This window comes from Diabrotica virgifera, chromosome 5, assembly GCF_917563875.1.
Source record: "Diabrotica virgifera virgifera chromosome 5, PGI_DIABVI_V3a".
Classification (NCBI taxonomy): Eukaryota; Metazoa; Arthropoda; class Insecta; order Coleoptera; family Chrysomelidae; genus Diabrotica; species Diabrotica virgifera.
This window is the reverse complement of record NC_065447.1, coordinates 111,853,013-111,879,976: the sequence shown is the minus strand read 5'-3', so window position 1 is coordinate 111,879,976 and position 26,964 is coordinate 111,853,013. Positions and strand designations below refer to the sequence as shown.

General features: G+C 34.2%; 1 protein-coding gene across 2 annotated transcripts in view; it reads right to left on the bottom strand.

Moving 5' to 3' along the window:
- Window positions 1-1,645: 1,645 nt before the first annotated feature.
- The window catches only part of LOC114332352 (protein preli-like), a 41,087-nt gene continuing 15,768 nt past the window's right edge, over window positions 1,646-26,964 (bottom strand). For both annotated transcript variants that reach the window (XM_028282139.2, XM_050650238.1), the window contains 2 exons: window positions 14,885-15,040; window positions 1,646-2,129 (listed from right to left, as the gene is read on the bottom strand). In XM_028282139.2, the coding sequence (XP_028137940.1) occupies window positions 1,953-2,129; window positions 14,885-15,040 (333 nt within the window). In that variant the 3' untranslated portion in view covers window positions 1,646-1,952. The remainder of the gene's footprint in view (window positions 2,130-14,884; window positions 15,041-26,964) is intronic.

The following is a 26,964-nucleotide window of genomic DNA, read 5'->3' as shown; positions in this document are numbered from 1 at the left end:
TCTTATTACCCTGGCCTATTGAGTTGTAGAAGTTCTGCAGTGCGAATCAGTCGATACTTTAGATATAGGCGGGCTAGTTTGCGGATCTTTTCCAATAGAATTTTCTTCAAAAGTATTCAAATAGGTCTCTAGCTGTTGCTCAGTTTCAATATTTACATATATTTAAAACTAATTACAACCGCTTATTTCCGACATTAGTCGAAACTCTTTTGCGGTTGTCGACATGCACAGGTGATAAGGCGAAACTATAACAAAATTTATAAATATTCGGTCTTTTACCAAGGCGTTTGGTGTGTGTCGACATTCACCGGTGAATGTCGACATACGCCAATTTCGGGATTTCACAGTAAAGTCGCGTTTACACGATGGCAATTGGCGAGACAATTGTCAGAAGACAACTTACTGGCATGAAATTATTGTCTTCGTGTAAACACTTCAGGCCAATTGCCTTGCCAACTGCCCTCACAATTGGCCCAAAATTCAGTTGTCTCCGGGAGTAGACTGAGGACAATGAGCTGCGCCCAGTGAGCCCCCACCACTCGAAATCTCAATTGTCGCGACAATTGGCGCCGTGTGAACGGTGTAAGCCAGTAGTGCTGTCTTGTTTTTTGCCAGTTCCTTCTAGATGACGAGCAGTCGGCCATGTTTTAGCCGTCTACTGCCATGGCAATAGTTGGCCCCGTGTAAACATCTTCTCTTTCAACTGGACTGGCCTCCGACAATCCGCAACCACGTGATGACAATTGTCCAATGACAATTGTCTCGCCAATTGCCATCGTGTAAACGCGACTTAACAGCTGTAACTGATAAAAACTTTGAAAAATTAGTCAGTCTATCTTAGAAGCCAATAAAATTAATCAGTGAGTGTGAGTGGTGTTATCATTGTTTATATAGGGATAGTTGGTCAACCCAATAGGAAAATTTGTTTGATTCAAATTGAGACAGTCACCAGATGTCCTCACAATTTCTGTCAGGGTCGCAACGTCAAAATGCATAGACACCAGGTTGGATACGATCCTATTCATAACACCCCAACTCGCATACATATTAAGAAAAATAAATATATATGGAAGAATATATTTAGAAATTGAATTAATGATGTCATGCTATTATATATATAATCTATAGTAGTATGACACCATTAATTCAATTTGTAAATATATTCTTCCATATATATTTATTTTTCTCAATATTTATGCGAGTTGGGGTGTTATGAATAGGATCGTATCCAACTTGGTGTCTATGAATTTTGACGTTGCGAATCTGACAGAAATTGTGGGGACATCTGGCGACTGTCTCAATTTGAATCAAACAAATTTTACTATTGGGCTGACCAACTATCTCCTTATATAAACAATGGTGTTATACTGATTATTAATCGATGAATAATTTTTATTTTTTATTTCAGTTGGAATTGCACGTTATTTTATGTTTTTATGACTCATAAATATATTTAGAGATGCAGAGATAATTATTATCTTCTTACCTTTTTTCGGGTTCTATATTCGAATGTATCAAAATAAGAACCCGAGAAATTGTTGGAGTAATTGTACTTTTATATTAAGTATTTAGTGAAACATTTAGATTCTCGGACTTTGAGCTAGCTCACTTGGAAAAGTTTGAAAATGAATAGAAAACAAAAAAATTTAGCGACAGAAAGAACTATTTATTGATATGTTGTAGAGGTTTTAGTGATACTCTTACCACCATATAATGACTAAAAATCGTAACAAAAGGAATTCAGAAAAAATGTTTTAAATGAATACCAATCACTAACATCTACTGCCTTACAATTTTCCATTATATTTTAAAAATGTCTACGTTTTGAGCATCCAATCTATTCATTGTTTACAAAGACATTAATTTGTTATATTTTATACAATTACAGATTATAGTAATTTTACATAATTTCACATTATGATATAATAAATGTTTCGGTTTGTAAGTTACTTCTACGATTGGTTGGGATGTAGAGAAGCATAGATCGGCGCAGCTTTGGACTTTGCCAGTTCAGATGCATTTTTGGCAGCATCCTTCAGTTTCGCCGTTGCCTTAGCAGTGGAATAACTTGAAGTCAGCGCATTTTGTTGTGGATATAGGTTGGAGAGGACATGATTAAAACCGCCCACCTTAAACAAACATGTATATTATTATTTCAGTCGATTTCAAATTAAAAAAAAGCGTTAAGAACATACAGTAGCGATCAACAGGTAGCAACAAATGCGGTCCAAGATTGCGGCTATAATTTTGAATATTTTGTCGAGATATTTGGCACACATATTCGTAATATAATAAAGAATGGCGGTACAGAGCCCAATTTCAGAAATATGTTAGTATGTGGAAATTACTCGATAACTAAATAAAATATTGGAAAAAGGAGCCTGTACTGCCATTAAGAAAGACAAAAAATACACTTTCTTCAAATAAACTTATTTATCCCATGCCTAGATTTTGTGTCACATTGGATCTACTAAAAATCGATTTTCTGTAACAAGAAATCGAACGTGACTGACTCGGCAACATTTCACGCCTATGAGTATAAAAATTATTGTTTTTGATAGTATAAATGTCACTGTCAGTCTCGAATTACCGACGTACTGTTGCCTCAGTTCGCAGAACTTTCGAAAAACAAAAATATTGATGAGCTACTGTTTACTCGTAAGTGTGTAGCCTTCGTCTGTCCATTTTTCGTCTATCTTTAATCCAACGAAAACCATAGAAGAAATGATGAAATTGTTGCTGGTATGAGCACATTATGAAAATGTTAGGGTACAAAGAGTCTAATGCTCACAATCTTATTTAAGGTGTTTATTTATAGCGTTTTGCGGGCGGCCGGTTTCGGCATTCACAATGTATATGCCATCGTCAGGCCCTTCAGAAACTGAATAAGATATCAGTACAAGAACTGTACAGTATACAATGTGGTGTTAACACCACAGTTAACAGTATACAATGTGGTGTTAACACCACATTGTATACTGTACAGTTCTTGTACTGATATCTTGTTCAGTTTCTGAAGGGCCTGACGATGGCATATACAGTCCTCTCTCTCTCTCTCTATAACGAGGGACCGGGAATTTTCATCCTTATAAGGAGAGATCGTTATACAGAGAGAGAGAGAGAGAGAAAGAGAGAGAGAGAGAGAGAGAAAGAGAGAGAGAAAGAGAGAGAGAGAGAGAGAGAGAGAGAGAGAGAGAGAAATAGTAATCAACTGTACTAAATAACTTGTGTTAATTTTCTCTATTGCCCGAGTTATTGATAACTTTTCTTCAACCGAGAGTACTCTACGCTTTTTCGAAAACATCTTGACTGTTCACAGACTGAGAAACTTAAACTTAAAAGTCGTCAATAGAGGACAACATCTGTGTGAAAACAGTTAAGGCACACCGCCCGAACGATAAAAGCGTGTTACTCAACTTTCTGCATATCGGACTGAAATTTGAACCACCAAATTTTTGCTAAATTGGAGCCACAAAATGAATCAATCACTAATCACTTTTTATCAAGTTACACCTACGCAAGAGCTTTGTCAGTTATTCTCTGTGTTTCAATTACCTAAGTGTTATCTTTAATTGGTAAAACTCTCACGGTTTAGTTATCTTAGTTATTGCCAAACGCAAATGATTATCAGTTGTTTATTGAAAAGTGAAGTCATGGACTATTGAAAAGTTATCGTTATAAAGAGAGAACGATATCGGTATAGAGAAAGAGTTAATACATTGCCATGTGGCATTTTTATGGCAGGAACATCTTAAAACCAAATTATAGTAAAATTTGTTTTATTGACATTGTTTGTTATTGGCTTTTAATATCATAATTTTAAATGATGTTCATTCGTTATCATTCTTCGTTATCTTTTCTAATTTCATTGTTTCATTTTTATAACCTTGACTTGTCTAAACTTTCTGGCAGTTTATCTAGTACATCTTTATTTTACTATCAATGAAATTTTGTTTATCTCATATTACCGTACCTCCATTTTTATTGATAGGCTGAATAATATGTTGTGCTTCCTGCCTAACTTTTGCTTTAACCTAGGGGTGCTTTACTTTACTCCAAAGGCGCATCCCTTATTATTTATTTTATTTATAATTGTAAGTTTAAATTTTAGCTTTTAGTATTAATTAGGTATACCTACAGAATTTGTTAAATATTAATTCAGCTTATTTTTAGTTATAAATACAATGCTTTATTCTTTTTCTTCGGATGAAGGTATCTGCAGCAAAAATTCAGAGAACAAGGCCTAACTAGCTAGTTAGCGTCATTTCTTATTAGACAGTTGAATTTTATAGTACAGCTATTAGCAACAATTTTTTATTGCTGGTCCAAATATTTATATTTAACTTTAATAACTTGATTTGTGCTAAATATTCTCTCTCTCTCTCTCTCTCTCTCTCTCTCTCTCTCTCTCTCTCTCTCTTCTCTATCTCTCTTTCTATATCTCTCTTTCAAATCAACTATTTCTTCTTCTTGTTTTCTTTTTAATATCATCTTAAATATAATTACCCTACTTATTCATTCTTCTTCTGCTTCTTCTTCTTTTCACGTCTCGAGTTTTTTATCAACATTTTCTTTCTGACATTCTTACTTGTCATCCTTCTTCTTATTCACATTTTTTTTACAACTATTTATTTTTTTTTGAAAACTTTTTTCAAGTCCCTGTGAAAAAATTTTCCGGTACCTTGGGGAGTGTGTAACGTTTCAATCAGCCGATTGAACGCTACACCAAGCTCCGCTTGGTATTTGTCCCTCGGACTATATATTTCTACAAGCGACCCTACTATCGTCAAGTCAATTAGTACATACATATCTTCTCCGATACAAATTTGTACTGCCACATAAATCAGGCACAATATTGGCATACATTATCGTGTTTGTGTGTAGGCGGTTAAACAATGGGTAAGTTTGATTATCTAGTTTTAGCCTCAGTTTTTTTTACTAATTTCTTTTGCGCAGCAGATACCTACTTTCTTCCTTGAAATAAGCTTTAAAAACTTTTCTAATTTTATTTCTTTTTCTCTGGTATATTATGGTATATTACTTTATTTCCTGTACATAGTTATAATATTTTATTGATAGAATTCTTTCCGTTTCTTTTTATTTTTAATAATACCACGCCGTGGTCAGAGATTTTGCTGAGATCGTGTTTCTTTCAATACTCAGCTTTATTTCTGATCGGGCTTTTCCTTTGGGAGAAAACTGATACTTGTTTGAATTTTTCTAGCCGCTACCTCGGGAAGAAGACTTTAGTCAAGCACTACCTGGAAAAGAAAACACACTACCTTGGAGAGCGGAACTGGCTTACAACCGTATCTTGATGCATCAGTAGAATGAATTAGACAAGACAGCCCTACAGAGACAAGACAGCCCAACAAGGTAGCCCTAGACTTCCCATAACTGCCGGCGACGACAAATTCTGCAGGGATTGGGGACCTCCTTTAGGAACTGTGACGGGAAGACTTAAAGCTGAGTACATTTTTTATCTTTATAACTTTTATACCGGTTACCAGCAGGGTCTCGGTCACAGGCTCAGAAAATTAACTTGGTTGTCTGTATACAATAAAATGATTTTTGTTAAGTTTTTTTTTATATCTGAATAAATAGTGTATTTAAAATGATTAGGTAGACTTTTTATTTCCTGTACCTTTCTGGGATGGGTGTGAAGGAAGAATGAACAGGGAACGAACCCAGGGCTGAGCAGTCGGGCAGAACACCATTCTGATGGATGGAACGGTGGACGTTTTTCTTTTGAATATCCTAAGGGATGTTCGAGGAATTCCTCCCCTCGTTTCTCCCAGCAGTGTGGTGTTGCTTAATGCCCTGGTCTTGCTATGATCAAGATGTTACAGATTATTGTTTGTTACCTTTTAGTTTTATTGCAGTTTTAAAGATTCTCCTAATATGACTAATAAAACCCATTATTAAAACTACTTAATCTCAAGACTATTATGTCAGTAAAACATATGCCTTAAAACTATTTTTTTAGTTGTCTTTAAAGTTGCTTTCTTAAAAGCAACATATATAGTCTGTTCGCTAAACTCAGACGCAACTTTCTAGATATTTTAGTCAGTAATTTTGCCAATTTTAGCAAAATTGGCAAAAAATAATTTTTAAATAGTTAATAATCACTAAATATTTAGTAATTCTGCCAATTTTTGCAAAATTGGCAAAAAACAAAAAAATTATCGACTAAAATATCTAGCCAGTTGCGTCTGAGTTTAGCGAACCGACTATAATAAAACCAAACGCTCTTAACTGAATCAATTTGGTTATCGTAAAGACTAAACTATGCTTCTTGTTAGAAACAATAAAACTAAACTCATCCCCTCTTCTTTCATGTCCAAAATGGTTGGCCATTTGTTTTAGAGCGAGACAGTGGTGTAGTGTATTGTAAAAAGTGGAAGTACAGTTCGTATGGAAAAAATAAGTCCCAAGTACTTAAAATATAAAAAACTGGTCATTTTAAAAGAAAAATACAACACACACAGCACTACGACGACTCAGAGACGATCTCAAGACTATTATGTCAGTAAAACATATGCCTTAAAACTATTTTTTAGTTGTCTTTAAAGTTGCTTTCTTAAAAGCAACATATAATAAAACCAAACGCTCTTAACTGAATCAATTTGGTTATCGTAAAGACTAAACTATGCTTCTTGTTAGAAACAATAAAACAACTCATCCCCTCTTCTTTCATGTCCAAAATGGTTGGCCATTTGTTTTAGAGCGAGACAGTGGTGTAGTGTGTTGTAAAAAGTGGAAGTACAGTTCGTATGGAAAAAATAAGTCGCAAGTACTTAAAATATAAAAAACTGGTAATTTTAAAAGAAAAATACAACACACACACAGCACTACGGCGACTCGATTTTAGGTTAAATTCACATTAAAACCGAGTGGCATTATTGACAGCAGCATTAAAACTAAACGGTTTTAATTTCAAGGCAACCTTGCTTTTATGTAGGATATATGCTCTTGAAAAGGTATAAAATAAAACCATTTGATCTTAAGAATTCTCTGTCGATAGATCAAATAGTTTTATTTGGATTTCGGCCATATTGCTTTCTACACATGCTGAAAGCCATGATAGATTACAATATAAGGCTTACATAAAAATTATAAATAAGCGACTTAAAGACATAAATTGGTTTGTGAGACCTGTTAGTAAACACACGTTTTGTGGTTTGCGGTCGATTTGAGCAAATTACCGCTGAATAGGGGCCTTTTAGTAGTTGAGTTTTACTGGTGCAGTGACGTAGAGTACCAAGAGCAGCAACTAATTTTTAACAACAAAAGGCAGGGTCGGCCTGGGAAAAATGTTTTGGACAATAATTATATTTAACAAAATAACTTAGCAAATTTGAATATTTTAAATAAAATGTCACAACCAACATTTACAAATCAATCTTCATCCACCAACACTCACCCAGATAATAATTTAAATAATATGAATACCTCCAACACATCTTATGCAAGCACTGTCTCAAAAAATATCTACAAGTATCCTAACAAAGACCAGGCACTTATCTTCGGCTCCATTCAGGGAGCAAAACTTCAAGATTATCTTCTCCAATTGGGACCTCTGGTAAAACCAATAAACATAATTTTCTGTAGCAGAATTTCACACAACAGAATATGTGTTTATCTAACCAATAAATCACTGGTTGATGAGTTTTTAACTAATCATGGTCAAATTGTTGTCAATAATGAAGTCATCAAAGCAAGACGTCTAATTTCACCAGCAGACAGACTAGTATTATCGAATGTAAGCCCAACGATCCCACACGAAACTCTTGTAACCTTACTGGAAAATATTGGATTAAAATTAGTTTCTCCAATAAACTTTCTTAGAATAGGTGCATCAAATCCAGAATACCAACACATACTCAGCTTCAGAAGACAGGTGTATATCGCTCCTTCCCCAGATATTACCATACCCGAATTCTTAGAAATAACACATGATAATCTATCATATCATATCTTTTTAGCCCTAGACAGTCAACGCTGCTTCACCTGCAAATTATCGGGTCATGTTGCATCCCAATGCCCTTCGGGCAATATTAACCCACATTCCCAACAATCATCACAACCCACACATAATGTTCCAATCTCGTCAATATCTCAACCGGATGAAACATCTCCTAATGACTTAAATTCCCACTCAATAAATAATATTCTACCCGAAAGTTCCTCAGTAGTAGAAAATTGTGCAAACATCGCCAATACTGCTTTGATCACATCCAATCTGGTAACAAATCCAGATCACACTACTCAATCTGAAAATATCCCAACCTCGGACAAAACTACTAAGTCAACAACTTCATCCGCAACAAAACGAACAGCTGAAGATATGACCCCAGCCACTCCAGAAAAACAAATGCCACCCAATACTTCTACCTTCTCTCTTCCTCAAACAGTCGTTCAGAAAAACAAAAAACCCAAATCTAATACATCAGATCCAGAAATAGAACTTACTGAATCTATTATAAACTATATCGATTCTCATTCTCCTCACTTCATAATCAACAGCCATCAGCTTAAACAGCTCCTAGAAAATACATACGGATCGAGGGATGTTCTTAGCATTGCGGAAGACTTCACAGAAGATATTCCAAAACTAATAGATATGTTAGAAGAACTACATCCTCACGCAAACACTAAGAAACTAAAAACTCGTGTCACAAGGCTAAAAAAGAAATTACTAAAGCAATCCCAAGATTTAAGTGATACCCAATCTGATATCTCAAATACATCTCAAGATACCCAATAAATACATTCGAGTCATTACTCCAGTGGAACTTAAATGGGTACTATACCCGTTTAAATATGCTACAGCATATCATAGCCCTCCATTCTCTGGACATATTGTGTCTACAAGAAACTCACTTCCGAGACGAAAATGTCCACAAAATGAGGGGATACAATGAATTCGTTAAAAACCGAAATGTACAAGTTGCGAGTGGCGGCGTAGCCATTTACGTCTCAAAGAATTTACAAGCAACACAAATTAGAATAAATACAAACCTAGAAGCGATAGCCGTAAAAATTAAAGCACAACTAAATTACACCATCTGCAACATATACATTCCTCCTGACCATTATTTAATTGAGGATGAACTGGAGTCTCTAGTTAATCAACTTCCAACTCCTTTCATTCTTCTAGGAGATTTTAATGCCCACAATTACTCCTGGGGTTCTCAAAAAACAGACAGAAGGGGACGAATTCTATCAAACATATTCAACACCATGAACATAAGTTTACTGAATGATGGCAGCAATACTAGATTCAATATAGCTACTGGCAATTCTTCTTGCATCGATCTTTCATTATGTAGCCCAACTATTAGTCCTTACCTTGAATGGAGAGTTATGGATGACTTACTAGGCAGTGACCACTTTCCTATAAAATTAACGAATTCAATTATAAAAGACAAAATATCAAACGGAGATAGTATCCATCAGAAATGGAAAATAAAGAAAGCCGACTGGAGCTCTTTCTCAAAAACCATTGAGAATAACATATACAAAATTAATGAGTGGAAGGACGCAAATACAGCAGTAACTCAACTTAACGAAATAATCATAAAAGCCGCTGAATTTTCAATAGGAAAAACAAAACATATCAAGAAATTTAAACCTGTGCCTTGGTGGAATGACGAATGTGCCGAAGCAATACAAAACAGCAAATCTGCTCTAAATAGATGTAGGAGGGAGAAAACCGCAACAAGTATAATTGAATACAAAAAACATAGGGCAAAAGCAAGATATATTACCAGCAAAAGTAAAAAAGAGTCATGGAAGAAGTTCGTAGGAAGCATAAACAGAAACACTACAATATCATCGGCATGGAGGAAGATACAAGGTATTTATGGAAACAAAACTTACCATGTCATTAAAGCATTAGATTATGACGGCAAACGAATAAACCAAACAAAAGAAATAGGTGAAGCATTCGCAGACTATTATCATAAGCTTTCCATAAACAGAAATATAACTAATGATAACATTGCCCTCCCTACGGAATTCAAAGAGCTGGCAAACCTTAATTCTCTAAACAAGCCACTGACAAAAGAAGAAATGGAGGAATCTCTCTCATCACTAAAAGACAGTTCTTCTGGTCCCGATGACATCCCTCCAGTTTTTCTAAAAAATCTCCCAGAAACGGCGAAACAAATCCTGCTTAATATCTTTAATCACATGTGGAATAATAGTGACTTCCCCTTAATCTGGAAGAAAGCAACAATCATCCCCATACTTAAATCTAACAAATCTTCACTCTTGCCTGAATCTTACAGGCCAATCTCCCTAACCTGCTCCATGAGTAAATTGCTAGAAAAAATAATCAACACGAGACTAATATGGTTTTTGGAAACTCACAAATTATTAATTCCCGAACAATCCGGATTTCGACCATCTAGAAGCACACTTGATAACATTATTGACCTAGAAAGTCATATTCACGAAGCATTTGCTACTAAAGATAAATGTCTAGCAATTTATTTTGACATTAATAAAGCCTTTGATTCTACATGCCATAAAATCATCCTAAATAAACTACATCACTGGGGATTGAAAGGCAATATAATAAATTTCATACGCAATTTTTTATCTCAAAGAGAATTCCAAGTCCGAATTTCTGGAACAATATCATCAACCAAGAAACAATTAAACGGCACACCACAAGGATCAATTCTCAGCCCAACTTTATTTTTAATTGCTATGAATGATGTCTTAAAAGATTTAAAGAAACCAGTTGTAGCCAGACTTTACGCAGATGACATGATCGTGTTTATCAAGGGAAGATGTCTTAGCACCATGGCTCAAAGCCTTCAGCAATGCATAACATCCTTCGAACGTTGGTCTATAATGTCTGGGTACAATTTCTCCCCAAACAAAACAAATTGCATATTATTCTCAAAAAGAAACATACCAGAGCAGCATCGACCATCAATATTCCTATACAACCAGAAACTAAGCTATACTCCACACATAAATTTTCTGGGCATGATATTCGACGAACGTCTGTCGTGGAAAAATCATATTAAAACACTAACTCTTTCTTGTCAAAAGGGCTTAAATTTATTAAGATGCTTAGCAAACAAGTCTTGGGGATCTGATGGTCTAATGCTGCTAAAAATATACAGAAGCCTTATTCGATCGAAAATTGATTATGGATGTATTGCATACACATCTGCTCGTCCTTCAATATTAAAATGCTTAGATACTATACACAACACCGCAATAAGAATAATTCTAGGGGCTTACAGGACAACGCCTGTAGAAAGCCTATACTGCGAACTGGGCGAACCAGCTCTATCTTTCAGACGACAAATTCTTAGTTTATCCTATGCCTCCAGAATAGCATCAATACCATCAATTCCTGCTCACAAAAACACATTCTGTAATCGTTTCAAATCAACTTTTCAACATAGCACCTCTCCACCACCCTTTTATATTAGAATTCACCGGTATATATCAACGTTAAATCTCCAAAATTTCCCCAGAACGTGGTTAATGAATGAACACAGCATTCCTCCATGGATTATCAGAACCCCACATGTAAACACCCAATTGACGAAATATAATAAATACGATAACAATCCACGTCTTATATATCAAAATTATAAACAAATAGTCGCAAAATATAAAAATTATACCCACTTATTCACTGATTCGTCTAAGTCTTCCCAAGGTGTAGGAGCAGCAGTATACATAAACAATGAAACCAAATATTTATTTAAGCTTCCCAGCTCCTACAGCATCTTAAATGGTGAACTTTATGCCATATTACAAGCGTTGAAACACATTTCCAATGCACAAACCAAACACTCCTTAATAATATCTGACTCACTCAATTCACTGAGACTCATACAACAAACCTATACGAAAAATCCAATAGTCATATTAATCAAAGAAATATTACACAGTCTGCATCAAACAGACTCAAAAATAGTTTTTCTATGGGTTCCCTCTCATTCTGGAATCGAGGGAAATGAAAACGCTGATCGTTGGGCTTACACAGCTGCGCAATTACCAACATTGGCAGAACAATCAATTCCAGCCGCAGATACAAAACAATTACTAAAATCAATGACTCTCAATTTATGGAGTGAAAAATGGAAAACATCCACGAGCAAGTTAAGAGACGTTAAAGAAGATACTGGTCCATGGAATCCACATACAACCAACAGATCGAACCAAGTCATCTTATCTCGTCTTCGGTTAGGACACTGTAAACTTACTCATGAGCATCTCATTACCCATACCGAAGCACCAAAATGCAGAAGATGTAATATACCAGTATCAGTAAAACATGTGCTAACAGAATGTGATGAATTCGCCGCTTACAAACAATCTATATATGGTTATTCAAACAATATGAAAGACATTCTTAACCTGCAAACCGACTGTAAACCTCTTTTCCAATTCCTTAATAAATGTAACCTAGTAAGTAAGATTTAATTGTACACAATTTCATACTTTTGTAAACTCATTAATTGTATTCTCGTTACCCCGCTGATGACCTTCGTGGTTAATGCGGTTATTTCTAAATAAAAAAAAAAAGACATAAATTCGATTTATTTTAACATTAAAACATTAAAATTGTAGATAAAATTATTTTTCTTTCAAATTAATATTTTTCGGATTTAAATTTTTTTATTTTTTAATCGCCAAAAGTCAGAAATTTTAGGGCGCGTGAGTTATTTAGACCTATTTTTGTTAACATTATCAATAAAGTTGGGTGCGTAAGTATTTTTCTAACTTGGCAGTCCGAAATAACCAAGTACTTTTTATTATTAATACGTATCTACCTATCATAACACATGTTAAAATTTGTTGGCATATATGGAGTATATGGGTTTAAAGAATAATTTAATATGGTAAATTGTCTTTAAAAGTCTCCATTTAAGAAACCTTTTTAAGTTTGCTATAAAACCGTCTGCACTTAAAGTGTCTTTTAACATGGTTTTAAAAGCACCTTCACAGCAGCTTTAAAACCAGTTGCTTAAGAAAACAAAGTTTTAAGAAGGTTTTTATTTTTGGTTTTATTGACCTCTTTCAGAGTGGGCTCTGTTATGCTGAAAGCGGTTTTATTGCAATCTTAAGGTTTACTTAAAAACCAAATGGTTTTAATTTTAGTTTTATTCTACAGTTTTAAAGCATCCTTAAAATACTTAATAAACCCGTTCGGTGCTACTTGGGGATCCAGTTTTAATTTTTGCAGTCGTTCCATTATACAGACTTTGGATTGCTTTGATAAGACCATGTTTAATGTTAGTTTGATGTAGGGTTAACCATAGTTTGCTGAGGGGCACACTGTCATATGCTTTTTGTAAGTCTACGTATACCAGGTGAACTTCTTTATTGATGGCTGTTTTTTTCTCAATAACTTGCGTAAAAGAGTACAGGTGGTCTACTGTGGACCGCCCAGCTCGAAAGCCAGCTTGCTCCTCTGCTTCGTAATCTCTATAGTCTCTATATATTTTGTTCTTAATAAGTTTCCCATACATCCTAATTATTGTGCTGTTTACCGCAATTCCTCTGTAATTTCCACATTGATCCTTCCTGTCCCTTTTGTGGATTGTTGACATGGTAGATAATTTCCATTCATTTGGTAATTCGGCACCATTTAAGCAATCTTGGAAGAGTTTTCTTAGCTGTTTTTGGAGTTTGTCTGTGCCGGCTTTCACTAATTCTGCAGGGATGTCACCAGGACCAGGGGATTTTCCATTTTTCAGGGATTTGGTTATTTCTTCCATCTCTGATTTACTTATTTGTAATGGTGATGAATTTATATGTATACCTATCGTGTTGTCTTCTATGTTAACAAATTCTGGTCTTTGTTCTGTTAGTAATTTTTTGAAATATTCTTCCCATTTTTCAGTTGTTCTTGGTGATATAACGTCTTTTTTCTTATTAGTTCTCATATTTTTAATTAATCTCCAACTCTCTGTGCTTCTTCTACCTCCTATGTAAGTGTTGATTTTTTGGCAATTCTTTTCCCATGATTTGTTCTTTTTTTGAGTTATCTTCTTTCTTACTTTGGCTTGGGCTTATTTGTAAATTATTTTATCGTTGTCTGTTTTTGTTGATAGGAACGTTTGGTATTTCCGACGTTTATCTGTAATTTCTTTTTTCTACTGCTTCATCCCACCAGTACGGTTTTATTCCTTTATGGTTTTCGTCACATTTCCCCAGTGCTTCTTCTGCTGCCAAATGAATGGACTTTTTGATGTGTTCGTAGTGTCATCTTGTATTTTAATTGTATGGCGAAGGTGGCAGAGCTGGCAACCCTTGATTTTAGGGATAGTATAAGATCAGGGTAGGTGGGACTCTCTAGCTGTAGTGGAAGCAGCTCGCATAGGAGAAGGATACTCCGATGTAAAATCCCTGACCCTCCAGGTTGGGAGTTAAGGCACCGAGCTAACTCCTCGGTACTTATAAAATACGTACAATGTTAAAAAGCCTAACCAAAGCCTCGGAGCACAAGATAGGACGTTCGATTTCTTGTTATAAAAAAATCGATTTTTAGTAGTTCCAATGTGACACAAAATCTAGGCACGGGATAAAAAAGTTTATTTGAAGAAAGTGTATTTTTTGTCTTTCTTAATGGCGGTACAGACTCCTTTTTTCAATATTTATTTAGTTATAGAGTAATTTCCACATACTAACATATTTCTGAAATTGGACTCTGTACCGCCATGCTTTATTATATTACGAATATGTGTGCCAAATATCTCGACAAAATATTCAAAATTAGAGCCGCAATCTTGAAACGCGTTTGTTGCTACCTGTTGATCGCTACTGTTTTCTCTTAACGTGTGTCTTTCTGTGGGTTAAAATATTTGTCTAAAAATTCCTGTACTTAATTAATTATATGACTTACCATTTTATGACAATTTTTCTTAAATCTTTCATAGCCAAATGCACAAATAGCTCTGCTAAATCCTTTAATTTGTGAATCAATCCAGGCGTACCTCATAGCTATTGTTTTACCAGGATGTTCCTCACTTTCAGTATACACTACTTTTTCTGTTACACTCTGTAAAAAATAGTATTTTTAAATTGATGTAATATAAAACAATAAATTAATAAATTTTGTCTAAATCTATTTTGTTAAAATACAAGTTGACAGTAAATACAAATGTTATTTCTGGAGACAAAACTACTTAAACAAGAATATGCTAAAAAGTAAAGTAAAAGGACAATACCCAAGTATGTACATAATATATCAAGAATGACAAGAGCAATGCAACCGTTATCTTGGACCAAGCTGATTATCAGGAAAAAAATCAAGATTATATGGACCGTAGACAAATATGAGAGAATCGCTTTTGATTGGTTTCTTATGTTTCATCTATCGGAGTGTAACACGATGTTGTGTGGCATTTCTGATTATATTTGTTAATTAAAGCCGGTTCGTATCCAAAGCACGTTTTACAGCTCGCAAGAATACTTACTGAATTTTTTGCATGACTAACTTTCATGCAAGTCTATTGCAAGGTCTTTATTTGCGATTTTACAGCTTGCAATTAATGTTGAAATTGTTACTCTTAACCTAACTTATAAACTTTTGTTTTTTTTTTTAATTACTTATTGTTGTTTATTTAACACTATTTAGTAGATTTCGAAATTCCGAAAACAGAAAACAGCTGATCGGCATGTATCCGTGTCAATCAGATTTTTTATTTAACACTATTTATGGTCTGTTTTTAAACCAGGAGGAGTAATTCAAATTTACCGCGGCGTAATGCTTGTTTGTAATTGGTCCAAACTCAGGCAAGTTTACTCCACTATTACGAAATTTTGACACTAATGACATTTATCAAATTTTGACACTATTGGCATTTCATAGGTAAAAGTTAAATCAGCGATTTTTTGTGTTTTCTGCGTTATTCCTTAAATTTTTAGATTTTTAGTTTGCTTTTATACGAAAAACAGTTGTTTTTAGAACTCTTTAGCGACGTATTAGTATAATATATAATAATATTTATGGATTGCCGTCGAAGACTGATACGATCAACCAAAAAAAGATGTATTTGTCGATTTTTCTAGTAACTTTCTTGGGTGTGAATCTGTCTTTTTAGTTTACTCCTCCTGGTTTAAAAACAAACCATAGTAAATTTCGAAATGCCGAAGACAGAACACAACCGATCGCCATGTATTCTTGTCAATCAGTGATTATGACATTTGACATCGTGGAAAAATCAAACTTCCTACATATTCCCCTAGACTTGCATGAAAACTTGCACAGGAAATGGCACCAAACCGATTATCGCGCAATTGCAAGAAGTTGCAGGAAATAATCAGCTGACACATACTGCGCATGCGTTTTGGCAACTTTTTTTGAGTCTTGCAGGTATAATAATTGCAAGGAACGTGAAGTCGATTTTAAATTAATCTTAGAATTATAAAAAAATCGCTGGAAGACGTCAACTTTTTAAATTCAAATGTGCGCTTTTAAACACAAACCTAATGTAGTACATAATCTTTATTTTGAATGGAACACCCTGTATATTTTTATGTTTTTCAAATCTCCTTAACAACGCGATCTCAACGAACTTATGTAGGGTCTATTATAATTAATACAAGGTGAAATTTTGAAATTATTTATAATTTTCTTTGAGAAATAATTAAAATAAATACTAAAAAATGTTCTCGACCTTTTTTATGGAAAGGTTCTCCACCTTGTTGTTAGAAATAAGTCTCCTGTTAAACTAGTCCCGAATTTGTTTAAAGTTTGCTTACATATTTTTCGGCTGTCAAATTTACATCTATAAATATAGGATGAATAATATGCTTATCTATCATACCAACCCACATGTTCACTGAGTATGTATCACGCATCCAATAAGGGTTCTCAGCTAACCAATAACTACTTTTTTCTCGTTTCACCTACCCGTTCAATATGAATGTTGATTAATTAGAAAAATACCAACAGCATTTTTAATTCTGTTCAGTTTATTCATCGACATCCATTCTACGATCTGGATCGTCTTCTGTTAGCTCCTTCACAAAAGTGAATTTATACGGATGACATTTTTCTGGATCATCTTTGACGAAGTGTGGTTTTTTTCTGTGATTTGACATGTCCAAGTTCTATGAATTGTGTATGAATTATTGACACAGTTCCTTACGAAATGTTGGGCAACAGAGGATACCTTTATGATTAAATAAGTTTGCTCCTTCAAATTGACTTCTGCAATTATGCTCTTAGGGCCGGTTGTTCGAATGCTAATCAACAATGATCACTATCAAATATTTAATTACTGTCACCAAAACTGTCAATGTCAACTTTTATTGGGTTGCTGAAAACATAATTGATTAAAATTATGAGATTAGTTAATCAATTAACATAACAATTATTAACATAATTGATTAAGTAATTTCATATTATGTTTTCAGCAACCCAAACAAAGTTGACATTAACAGTTGGTGACAGTAATTAAATATTTGATAATGATCATTGTTGATTAGCTTTCGAACAACCGGCCCTGGATCGTCATGAAAATCTCAATTTCAGTTAAATAGCTTGAATTATACTGAATCGCCCTGAACTTTACTTTGTCATACTTCCTCACATTTGCATTTTTTTATTTAATATTCTGTCCAAATCTCAACTTGCCACAAATATCTTTTTCAAAATTAAAACAAATTTAAAAATAATTTTTCAAAAAAATGTCTATCTGTAGGTCTATAAACTATGGTTATACAGGGTGATTGATTAGTCTGATAAAGCTCAGTAGAAGTAGATGCGATCTAGTAATAGATGGCAATAAAACTTAATATCAAAAATTGTAGCCAACTTTGACCTTCACATTACAAAATTAGTTAGAATGTTACAGGGGGTTCGATAACATATAGTATAGTATAGTTGATCCAAAAGATGGCATAACCCAGACATCCAAAGTGAAAGTTATCCTTCAACACCAAATTGTTCTATATGGTCCACACAATGTCCAGAAAAAAGTCACACCATTTTGAGCGTCGGGTTTCGGGGGGAGAGGGGGGAGAAATCGGTAAATTCGTAGTTTTTTAAGTTTTTCGCCAATATTTCTAAAACTATGCGGTTTAGCATGAACAACCCTCTATACAATATTGTTCTACATTAAATTAGAAATAAAAAAGGTCCTATACATAACCTTTCTAAAATGAATGGTTCCAAAGTTACGGAGGTAGTATAGTATAACTGGTCCAAAAAAAGGCCTAACCCAAACATCCAAAGTAAAAGTTTTCCTCCAACACCAAAATGTTCTATATGGTCCACATATTGTTCAGTAAAAAGTTACACCATTTTGAGCGTCCGGTTTGGGAGGGAGATGGGAGAGAAGCCGGTAAATTAGTAGTTTTTTTATGTTTTTCGTCAATATTTCTAAAACTATGCTTTAGCGTAAACAATGTTATATACCAAAAGGTTCTACATGACATTTAAAACAAAAAATATTCGATACATAATTGTTATAAAATCAACGGTTCCAGAGTTACGGAGGGTGAAAAGTCGAGGTTTTCGATACTTTTTATATTTTTTGGGCAATATTTATGATATAACTATACCAAAAACCCAGACATCCAAAGTGAAAGTTATCGTCCAACACCAAATTGTTCTACATGGTCCACATAATGTTCAGAAAAAAGTCACACCATTTTGAGCGTCGGGTTTGGGGGGAGAGGGGGGAGAAATCGGTAAATATAAAAAGTATCGAAAACCTCCACTTTTCACCCTCCGTAACTCTGGAACCGTTGATTTTATAACAATTATGTATAGAACCTTTTTTATTTTAAATTTTATGTAGAACATTTTTCTATGGAACATTCCTTACGCTAAAGCATAGTTTTAGAAATATTGACGAAAAACGTAAAAAAACTACTAATTTACCGATTTCTCCCCCATCTCCCTCCCAAACCGGACGCTCAAAATGCTGTAACTTTTTACTGAACAATATGTGGACCATATAGAACAGTTTGGTGTTGAAGGAAAACTTTTACTTTAAATGTCTGGGTTAGGCCTTTTTTTGGACCAATTATACTATACTACCTCCGTAACTTTGGAACCGTTCATTTTAGAAGGGTTATGCATAGGGCCTTTTTTATTTCAAATTTAATGTAGAACAATTTTGTGTAAAGGTTTGTTCATGCTAAACCGCTTAGTTTTAGAAATATTGACGAAAAACGTAAAAACTAGAAATTTGCAGATTTCTCCCCCCTCTCCCCCCAAACCCGACGCTCAAAATGGTGTGACTTTTTTCTGAACATTATGTGGACCATATAGAACAATTTGGTGTTGGAGGATAACTTTCACTTTGGATGTCTGGGTTTGGGTCTAACTATACCATACTAATAGTGGCAGACCAAACTTATGTGACTTGGTGACATTAATGAAACCGCTGTGTCAACATCGTTTGTACGTCGTGTCTAGATTATATACGGAATTTTGTAGTTATAAGTGATCGAAATTTAGAAAAAAAGTTACTGGGTGATAGTTAGTGGTGTGACTTTTTCAGTGCTAAAGAAGCAAAGTGAAATTTATAGCAGTTTTTCTACAAGACGCTGTTGCAACTTTTGTGGTTAAAAATCAGGTTTTTATACTAATTATATTTATCAGTGAACTGTCCCATTCTAATTGTAAACATGAGCGCATGTCTAAATTGTAGTACTGAAATTGTTAAAGGCTTACTATCAGAAACCGTTCAGTGTGATCATTGCCAGAGCCGAATACACTTTAAGTGTGCCGGTTTGAAATCCGACGACAAAATCACGCGTAGCCGAACTAGGAATATTAAAATATTTTGCAATACATGCGTTGATCGCCTTGCCGACCTTAGTTCTTTGAGAGATGTTATTCAGTCTCTGCAAAATAAAATCGACATGCTTGAATCAAAACTCTCTGGTCAACATATTCTTGAGACAGAGTCGGTAAATACAGAGGCAGTTATTTCTGAAACAATGGATCGGATCCATCGGTCTAGTAACATCATTATAAGAAATGTTCCAGATTCTGACAACGATATTAATGCCGTTAACGCTATTTTGAATTCTATTAATACAGATCTTTCCGCAAATGCACCAACATCTGTCTTTAGATTAGGTAAACCAGACAGTAATCGTAAATTTCCACGTCCATTAAAAGTTATTTTTCCGAATGCACACGTCGCTAAAATTATTTTAAAAAACAAAAGGAAACTACTGAACACGCAATACAAAAACATAAAGATTGATGACGATAAAACTCCAATGCAAGAACAATACTTAAAAGACCTGCGTCTTAAATTAAATCAACGCATCGAGAATGGAGAAAAAAACGTCACAATCAAGTATCAGAAAGGTATTCCCTGTATAATTGATCTTTCACCAAAAAACTGAGTTCGAGCTTTCATCAATGGCGTATTATGTATACTAATCTTTGTTCTCTGCAAGCGAAATTTTTAGATACCATTACTTTTATGCAATGCGAAAAACCTTCACTGTTCTTAGTATCCGAATCTTGGTTGCACAAAAATATTTTGGACTCTATGGTAAATATACCTGGGTACAAAATTTTTAGAGCAGACCGCATAGGGAGAATAGGAGGCGGATGTTGCATATATGCAAAGGAATCTGACTTCTGCCAATTTAACATTGTTTGTGAAAACTTCTCTGATCACCATTATGAAGGGTTGACGCTTAATTTTTCTTCTAAAAAGTTAAAAATAAATTTTGCTGTAGCTTGTGTATATAGACCTGGTTACAGTTCAGTTCAAAGTGATCAAGAATTATACAGTCAATTGGAAACGCTCATAGTCAAACATAAAACCTTAATTGTTTTTGGTGATTTCAATCTAAGCAACATTTCTTGGCCGCTGATCAATCACCCTCATGATACTCAATCTCAGCTTTTTATTAATTTCTTAGAAAATTCTGGATTAGAACAAATAATCAATGAACCGACTCGTTTTCGTCTGAATCAACAACCTTCTCAGCCAGATCTTACTTTAACCTCTGATGTTAATCTTTTAACTAATATTTCGGTTACATCTCCAATTGGAAAGTCGGACCACGCAGTTATTTCAACTTCCATACAGATCCTCAAGTCGGAAATATTACAAAATAATATGCTAATGACATATAAAAGAATAAACTATCATCATGTAAACTTAGATGTATCTACTGCAGATTGGGCAGATATGTTGAATGGTAAGGATGTTAACAAACAGTGGGAAATTTTTGAAAATTTTCTGAATGAATCCATGCGCACGAACTCTCATTATGTGCAACGTAGATGTAATCCTAATAAGCCATGGATAAGTGCAGAAATATTTGAAATGATAAAATTTAAAAAGTCATTATGGAAAAAGTATTTACGAAGTAAAACGAATGCTGACTACCTCAATCATCGAACTTTTTCTAATAACTTAACATCAACTATATTTTTAAATCTAAACAAAATTTTGAAAACCAACTGTCCTCAAATAAGAACAAAAAACCTCTTTATAAATATGTCAGAAATTCTATTTTATCTAAAGTTTCGTTACCTATTTTAAAAACCGAAACAGGCGAACCAACCTCAGTGAAAATGGAAGTTGCTACTATTTTTGCCAAAAAATTTCAAGAAGTGTTTACAATCGAGGAGGCTCTTCCGAATACTTTACGTGTTGTTTCTACAAGAAGTAACTACGATATTAGTGACATAGACTTTGATCCAGAGATTCTTAAACAAAAAATTTTGTGTTTAAAATCCTTTTCCGCTCCCGGATTAGACGGTTTCGCCGCAATTTTATTTAAGAAGTGTGCAAACTCGATTATCCATCCGTTAAGTTTTATAATGAAAACCTCATTTTTGTCACACACTTTACCTGATGCTGGAAAATCTCTAGTGTTACTCCAATTTATAAAAAAGGTGACAAGTTAGATCCTGACAATTATAGACCAATTAGTCTAACATCCATTGCGGCTAAATTGATGGAATCAGTTATTCGCGAATCGGTTATGAACTTTCTCTTAAACAATAATAGAATTCCTATTTCCCAGCACGGTTTTGTACCTGGAAGATCGGTTGTTACTAATATGTTAACATGTGTTAATGACTGGTCTCTTTGTTTGGACAGTAATCAACCTGTCGATATTATATATTTAGACTTTGCTAAGGCTTTTGATCGAGTTCCTCATAAGAGACTACTATTTAAGCTTGAACATAACGGTATTAGAGGAAACTTACTTGAGTGGATTAAAGGATTTTTAATAAACCGTAAATTTTGTGTACGCGTTGGTGACTGTTATTCCTCAATGTTTAGTGTATACAGTGGCGTTCCGCAGGGTTCAGTGTTGGGGCCGATTTTGTTCCTAGTGTACGTTGCTGATCTGCCAATTCACCTTAAAAGTAACATGTCGCTTTTCGCTGATGACACAAAGTTATATGCAAATCCCTTTTCTGGTTACAATCAATTACAGACCGACCTTCAAGAGGTTGCTAAGTGGGTAGACGATTGGTGCTTGCAATTAAACACATCCAAGTGTGCAGTTCTACATTTAGGTAAAAACAATCCAAGGAATCGGTATGTACTTTCAAATGTTTCTCTAAAAACTGTTTCGCAGCAAAAAGACTTGGGTGTACTTGTGACGGAAACATTATCTTGGTCTGAACATATCCAGTTGGTATGCAATAAAGCTAGAACATCAGTTTACTTATTATCTAAGACTTTCTCTAAGATATCGCCAAAAAATTTTGTTGCTCTCTTTAGTGTATATGTAAGACCTATTTTAGAGTTTGCCGGACCCGTGTGGAATGTCGACTGGCAAAGGGATTCTGATCGACTTGAATCTGTGCAAAGATGGGCAACAAGAATTCCTTATGGCCGTCGTCGTCCTTCCTACGAAGAACGGTTAACCTACTTAAATTATCCTACATTTATGGACCGACGACTTCGTGGGGATTTAATAATTGCTTATAGAGCGTTACAGGGAAGGTTTGGGATAGATCTATCACATCTCTTCCCTTTGAGTAACGACCTTAGATTGCGGGGTCATCCATACAAATTAGCCAGACAACAGTTTCACAGTAAATGTCGTGAGAACTCTATATCCACATCAGTATCGTTTCGACAATCATAGAGTGAAGGTCGCTCCAATATTATTGTCTTCGGTGTTTTCAAAATAATTGCTATTGTGATATTTTGTGAATTTATTTAATTAGTGCTAATAAACTGATACATTAGAGTCATAAAGTTTTTCAACAAAAACTAGGTAAATATGGAAGCAGAGTCAATAGGTTCTGGCGAACCGCCTGACCAAAACAACTCTAAAAAAACTAATATGGATAACAACAGGTCTGTAAATAATTTAATCGATTTTGATAATAGGTATAAATCTGATGACAAGGCACCATTCTTTGTTTATATTGAACATAAAAATTCTAGTATTGGAAGATTATTTCCAATCAGGGTCGGTTCTTTTTTGTTAAATGATCCTTTAATAAAACATGATGTAGTAGACATAAAAACGGTAGGTATTAGTAGGGTAAAAGTCATATTAAAAACTTATTCTGCAGCAAATAAATTAATTAATCATGAATTGATAATTAAAAACGATCTAATAGCATATATCCCTAAATTTTACACGCACAGAAAGGGCGTAGTCAGAATGGTTGACACGTTCTTTTCGGAGGATTACCTGAAAGACGCAATCATTTCTGAAAAGCAGGTGGTGAATGTACAAAGAATGCAAAGAAAAATAACCAACAGCGACGGTACTACTCAATTAGTACCAAGACAAATAATTATTGTAGAATTTTTGGGCAATGAAGTTCCCCAAAACATAATAATTAACTTATGTAACTTCGTAGTTGATCCTTACGTGCATCCAGTGGTCCAATGCTACAAATGTCTTATGTACGGACACAGCTCTAGATTATGTAAATCCAAGGAGAGTAAATGTAAAAAATGTACAGACACTTCTCATACAGAAGAAAATTGTAGTGGAAATAATCTATGCATATATTGTAAAACTAACGAGCACACCTCGTTGTCAAGAAAGTGTCCAATATACGAGAAACAGAGAAAAATCAAGACAATAATGGCAACAGAAAATATAAATTTCAAAGAAGCAGAGCAACTACATAACAACCCGAACTACGCAAAAATAACTACTAATAATAGATTTGCTATTTTAAATAACATTACTAATTTTCCAAGCTTACCTAACCCAACTAACAATACCTCTAATTTCACATTAAATAATCCGGCAAAAAGATTTAGTAACACAACAAATACAGCTAATAAACGTAAAGCAACTTCTCCTCCAATTCTACCCCATTCCTCTGCCTCAACTAGCAAAAGACCCACCCCTAAATCTAATCCGATAATCCCTAATCCTTACAGGGACGAATTTATTGACTATAAAGAGAAACTTATATTACTTGTGACATCTCATATAAACCAACTCATAGATACTACTAATCAATCTCAACCCATATGCAATTTAGAAAATGAATTAAGAAAACTTATTTCTAATAATCTAGAAGATACAGGTACTAACACAGAAACGGATAATATAGGGACTAGTCTTAATGACAGCAGTCACTAACTTCCAAATGGATAAACACAATCAGCCTAGTCAATCATTATTAAATATTTTACAATGGAATTGTAGATCTTTAGTTAGCAATAGGGATAATCTTGTAAATTATATTAATAATTTTCATGTAGATATTATTATTTTATCCGAAACTTGGTTGAAAAGCCAAATGGATTTTAAATTAAAAGGATATAATTTTGTTTCAAAATGTCGTGACAGCGGATATGGTGGCGTAGGTATTTTCATATTAAAGAGCATTGATTATCAAATAATAAACATTAACTATAATTTTAATAGTGGAATAGAAGTGTGTGCAGTCTTACTTAATAAAATTAATATATCTTTTGTGTCTATATATAGACCTCCTGACATCAGAGTAGATAAAACAGATTGGATACATTTATTCAAACAATTTGATTTTAATAAAACAGTTTTTTGTGGTGATTTTAATGCCCACCATTGCATGTGGGGCCCGATCCCGGATGAACGTAATGGTAGAACTTTAGTCGAAAGTATGGATTTTCTCGAACTAGTCTTTCAAAATGACGGAACACCTACTAGAATCGGTCCAAGTGGGAATCAGTCTGCCGTTGATTTGACTATCACATCAGCTACATTAACAAACCGTATAAACTGGTCAGTACACTCTGACACACTGGGATCCGATCATTTTCCTATTAAAATAGAACTTAAAATTAATCCTTCTTCTTTTCTTATTAATCCATCAACCAAATGGAATGAATCCCGCGCTGACTGGAAACTGTTCCATACATATTTAGAGAATCAACTTTCTACCTTTTCAACAACCGATGATCTTTCAAACGATGAGCAGACAGCTCAACTTTTTCAAACTATTTCCATTGTCGCCTCTAAATCTATGCCCATAAAGAAACCCTTTACTCCTTCAACCCCAAGGCCCTATTGGTGGGATGAGGAATGTACACATATAATAAAAAAACGATCAGAAGCTTTAAAAGCATACCGAAGGCAAAGTAACTATAATAATTACATAATTTATAAAAACATTGCAGCCCAAACCAGACGGTTATTTAAAATGAAAAAAAAATGTAGCTGGATTCATTTTTTAAATAGCTTGAACAAAAGTACTCCTCTCTCAAAAATTTGGAGAACTGTAAGATCATTTTCCAACAATAATCAATACAATAAGAAACCACAACTTTCTGAAGATCTCATTAATAAATTACTAGATCAACTTGCACCTTCATCTGCCCCAGGTAATATTGCTGATAATAACATAGACATTTTTCGTTTTAATACTAACATAGATCACATGTCAAAACCTTTTACTTTTTCAGAACTAGAGTTTGCTCTTAAAAAAAGCAGAAATACAGCACCTGGTTTAGATGGTTTTACCTATAAAATATTGGACAAATTGCCATTAAATGCTAAACACATTCTCTTACAAATCTTTAATAATTGGTGGTTGAAACAAGAATATTGCGACACTTTAAAAAATATAGTCATATGTCCTATACTTAAATTCAACAAAAATCCAGAACTTCCATCATCTTATAGGCCCATCTCCTTATTATCATGTGTAACAAAATCTCTTGAAAGACTAATAAAATTGAGAGTAGAACATCTTTTAGAAAGTAAAGCAGTTTTTCCCTATTCACAGTATGGATTTCGTAGAGGTCGAGGCACAATTGATGCTCTCATACATTTAGTTTCGGATATTCAACTTTGCTTCTCAAAGAACGAATTTATGCTATGTTTGTTTATAGATTTAAAGGGTGCGTATGACGTGGTTGATTTGGATATATTATATTTAAAAATGGCGGCATGTGGTATCGATAAAAGATTATCTGTGAATATATTAAATTTGTATGTTAACAGAAAAATATATTTACGTGACCATAATAATGTATTACACGGTCCAAGAATATTATATAACGGTCTTCCACAAGGCTCAATTCTAAGCCCTTTGTTATTTAATGTTTACACTGCAGATCTGCATGACCTGATAGATGACAAATGTAAAATAATACAGTATGCCGATGATATATGTTTATATACCAGCCATAAATCCTACGATGATTGTATGTTTAATCTAAAACGTAACTTTAGGAATATAGATAGGTGGGTTAAAAACATGGGATTTAGCATATCAAAAGATAAGTCTTCGATTGTATGTTTTACAAGACGTAGACAAAAAATCAGAGGCAAATGCCATATAGGTGATTATGCTTTTCCCTTAGAAGAAGAGTATAAGTATCTGGGCATGATCCTAGATAAAAAACTCTTGTGGTCTAGCCATATAAAATATGTGAAACAAAAGTCAGAGCGTGGAATTAACCTTCTGCGTTTCGTTTCCAAAAAAAGTTGGGGTGCAGACCAATATATTTCCTTAATGTTTTATAGATCCTACATACGATCCATTCTAGATTATGGCTGTATTCT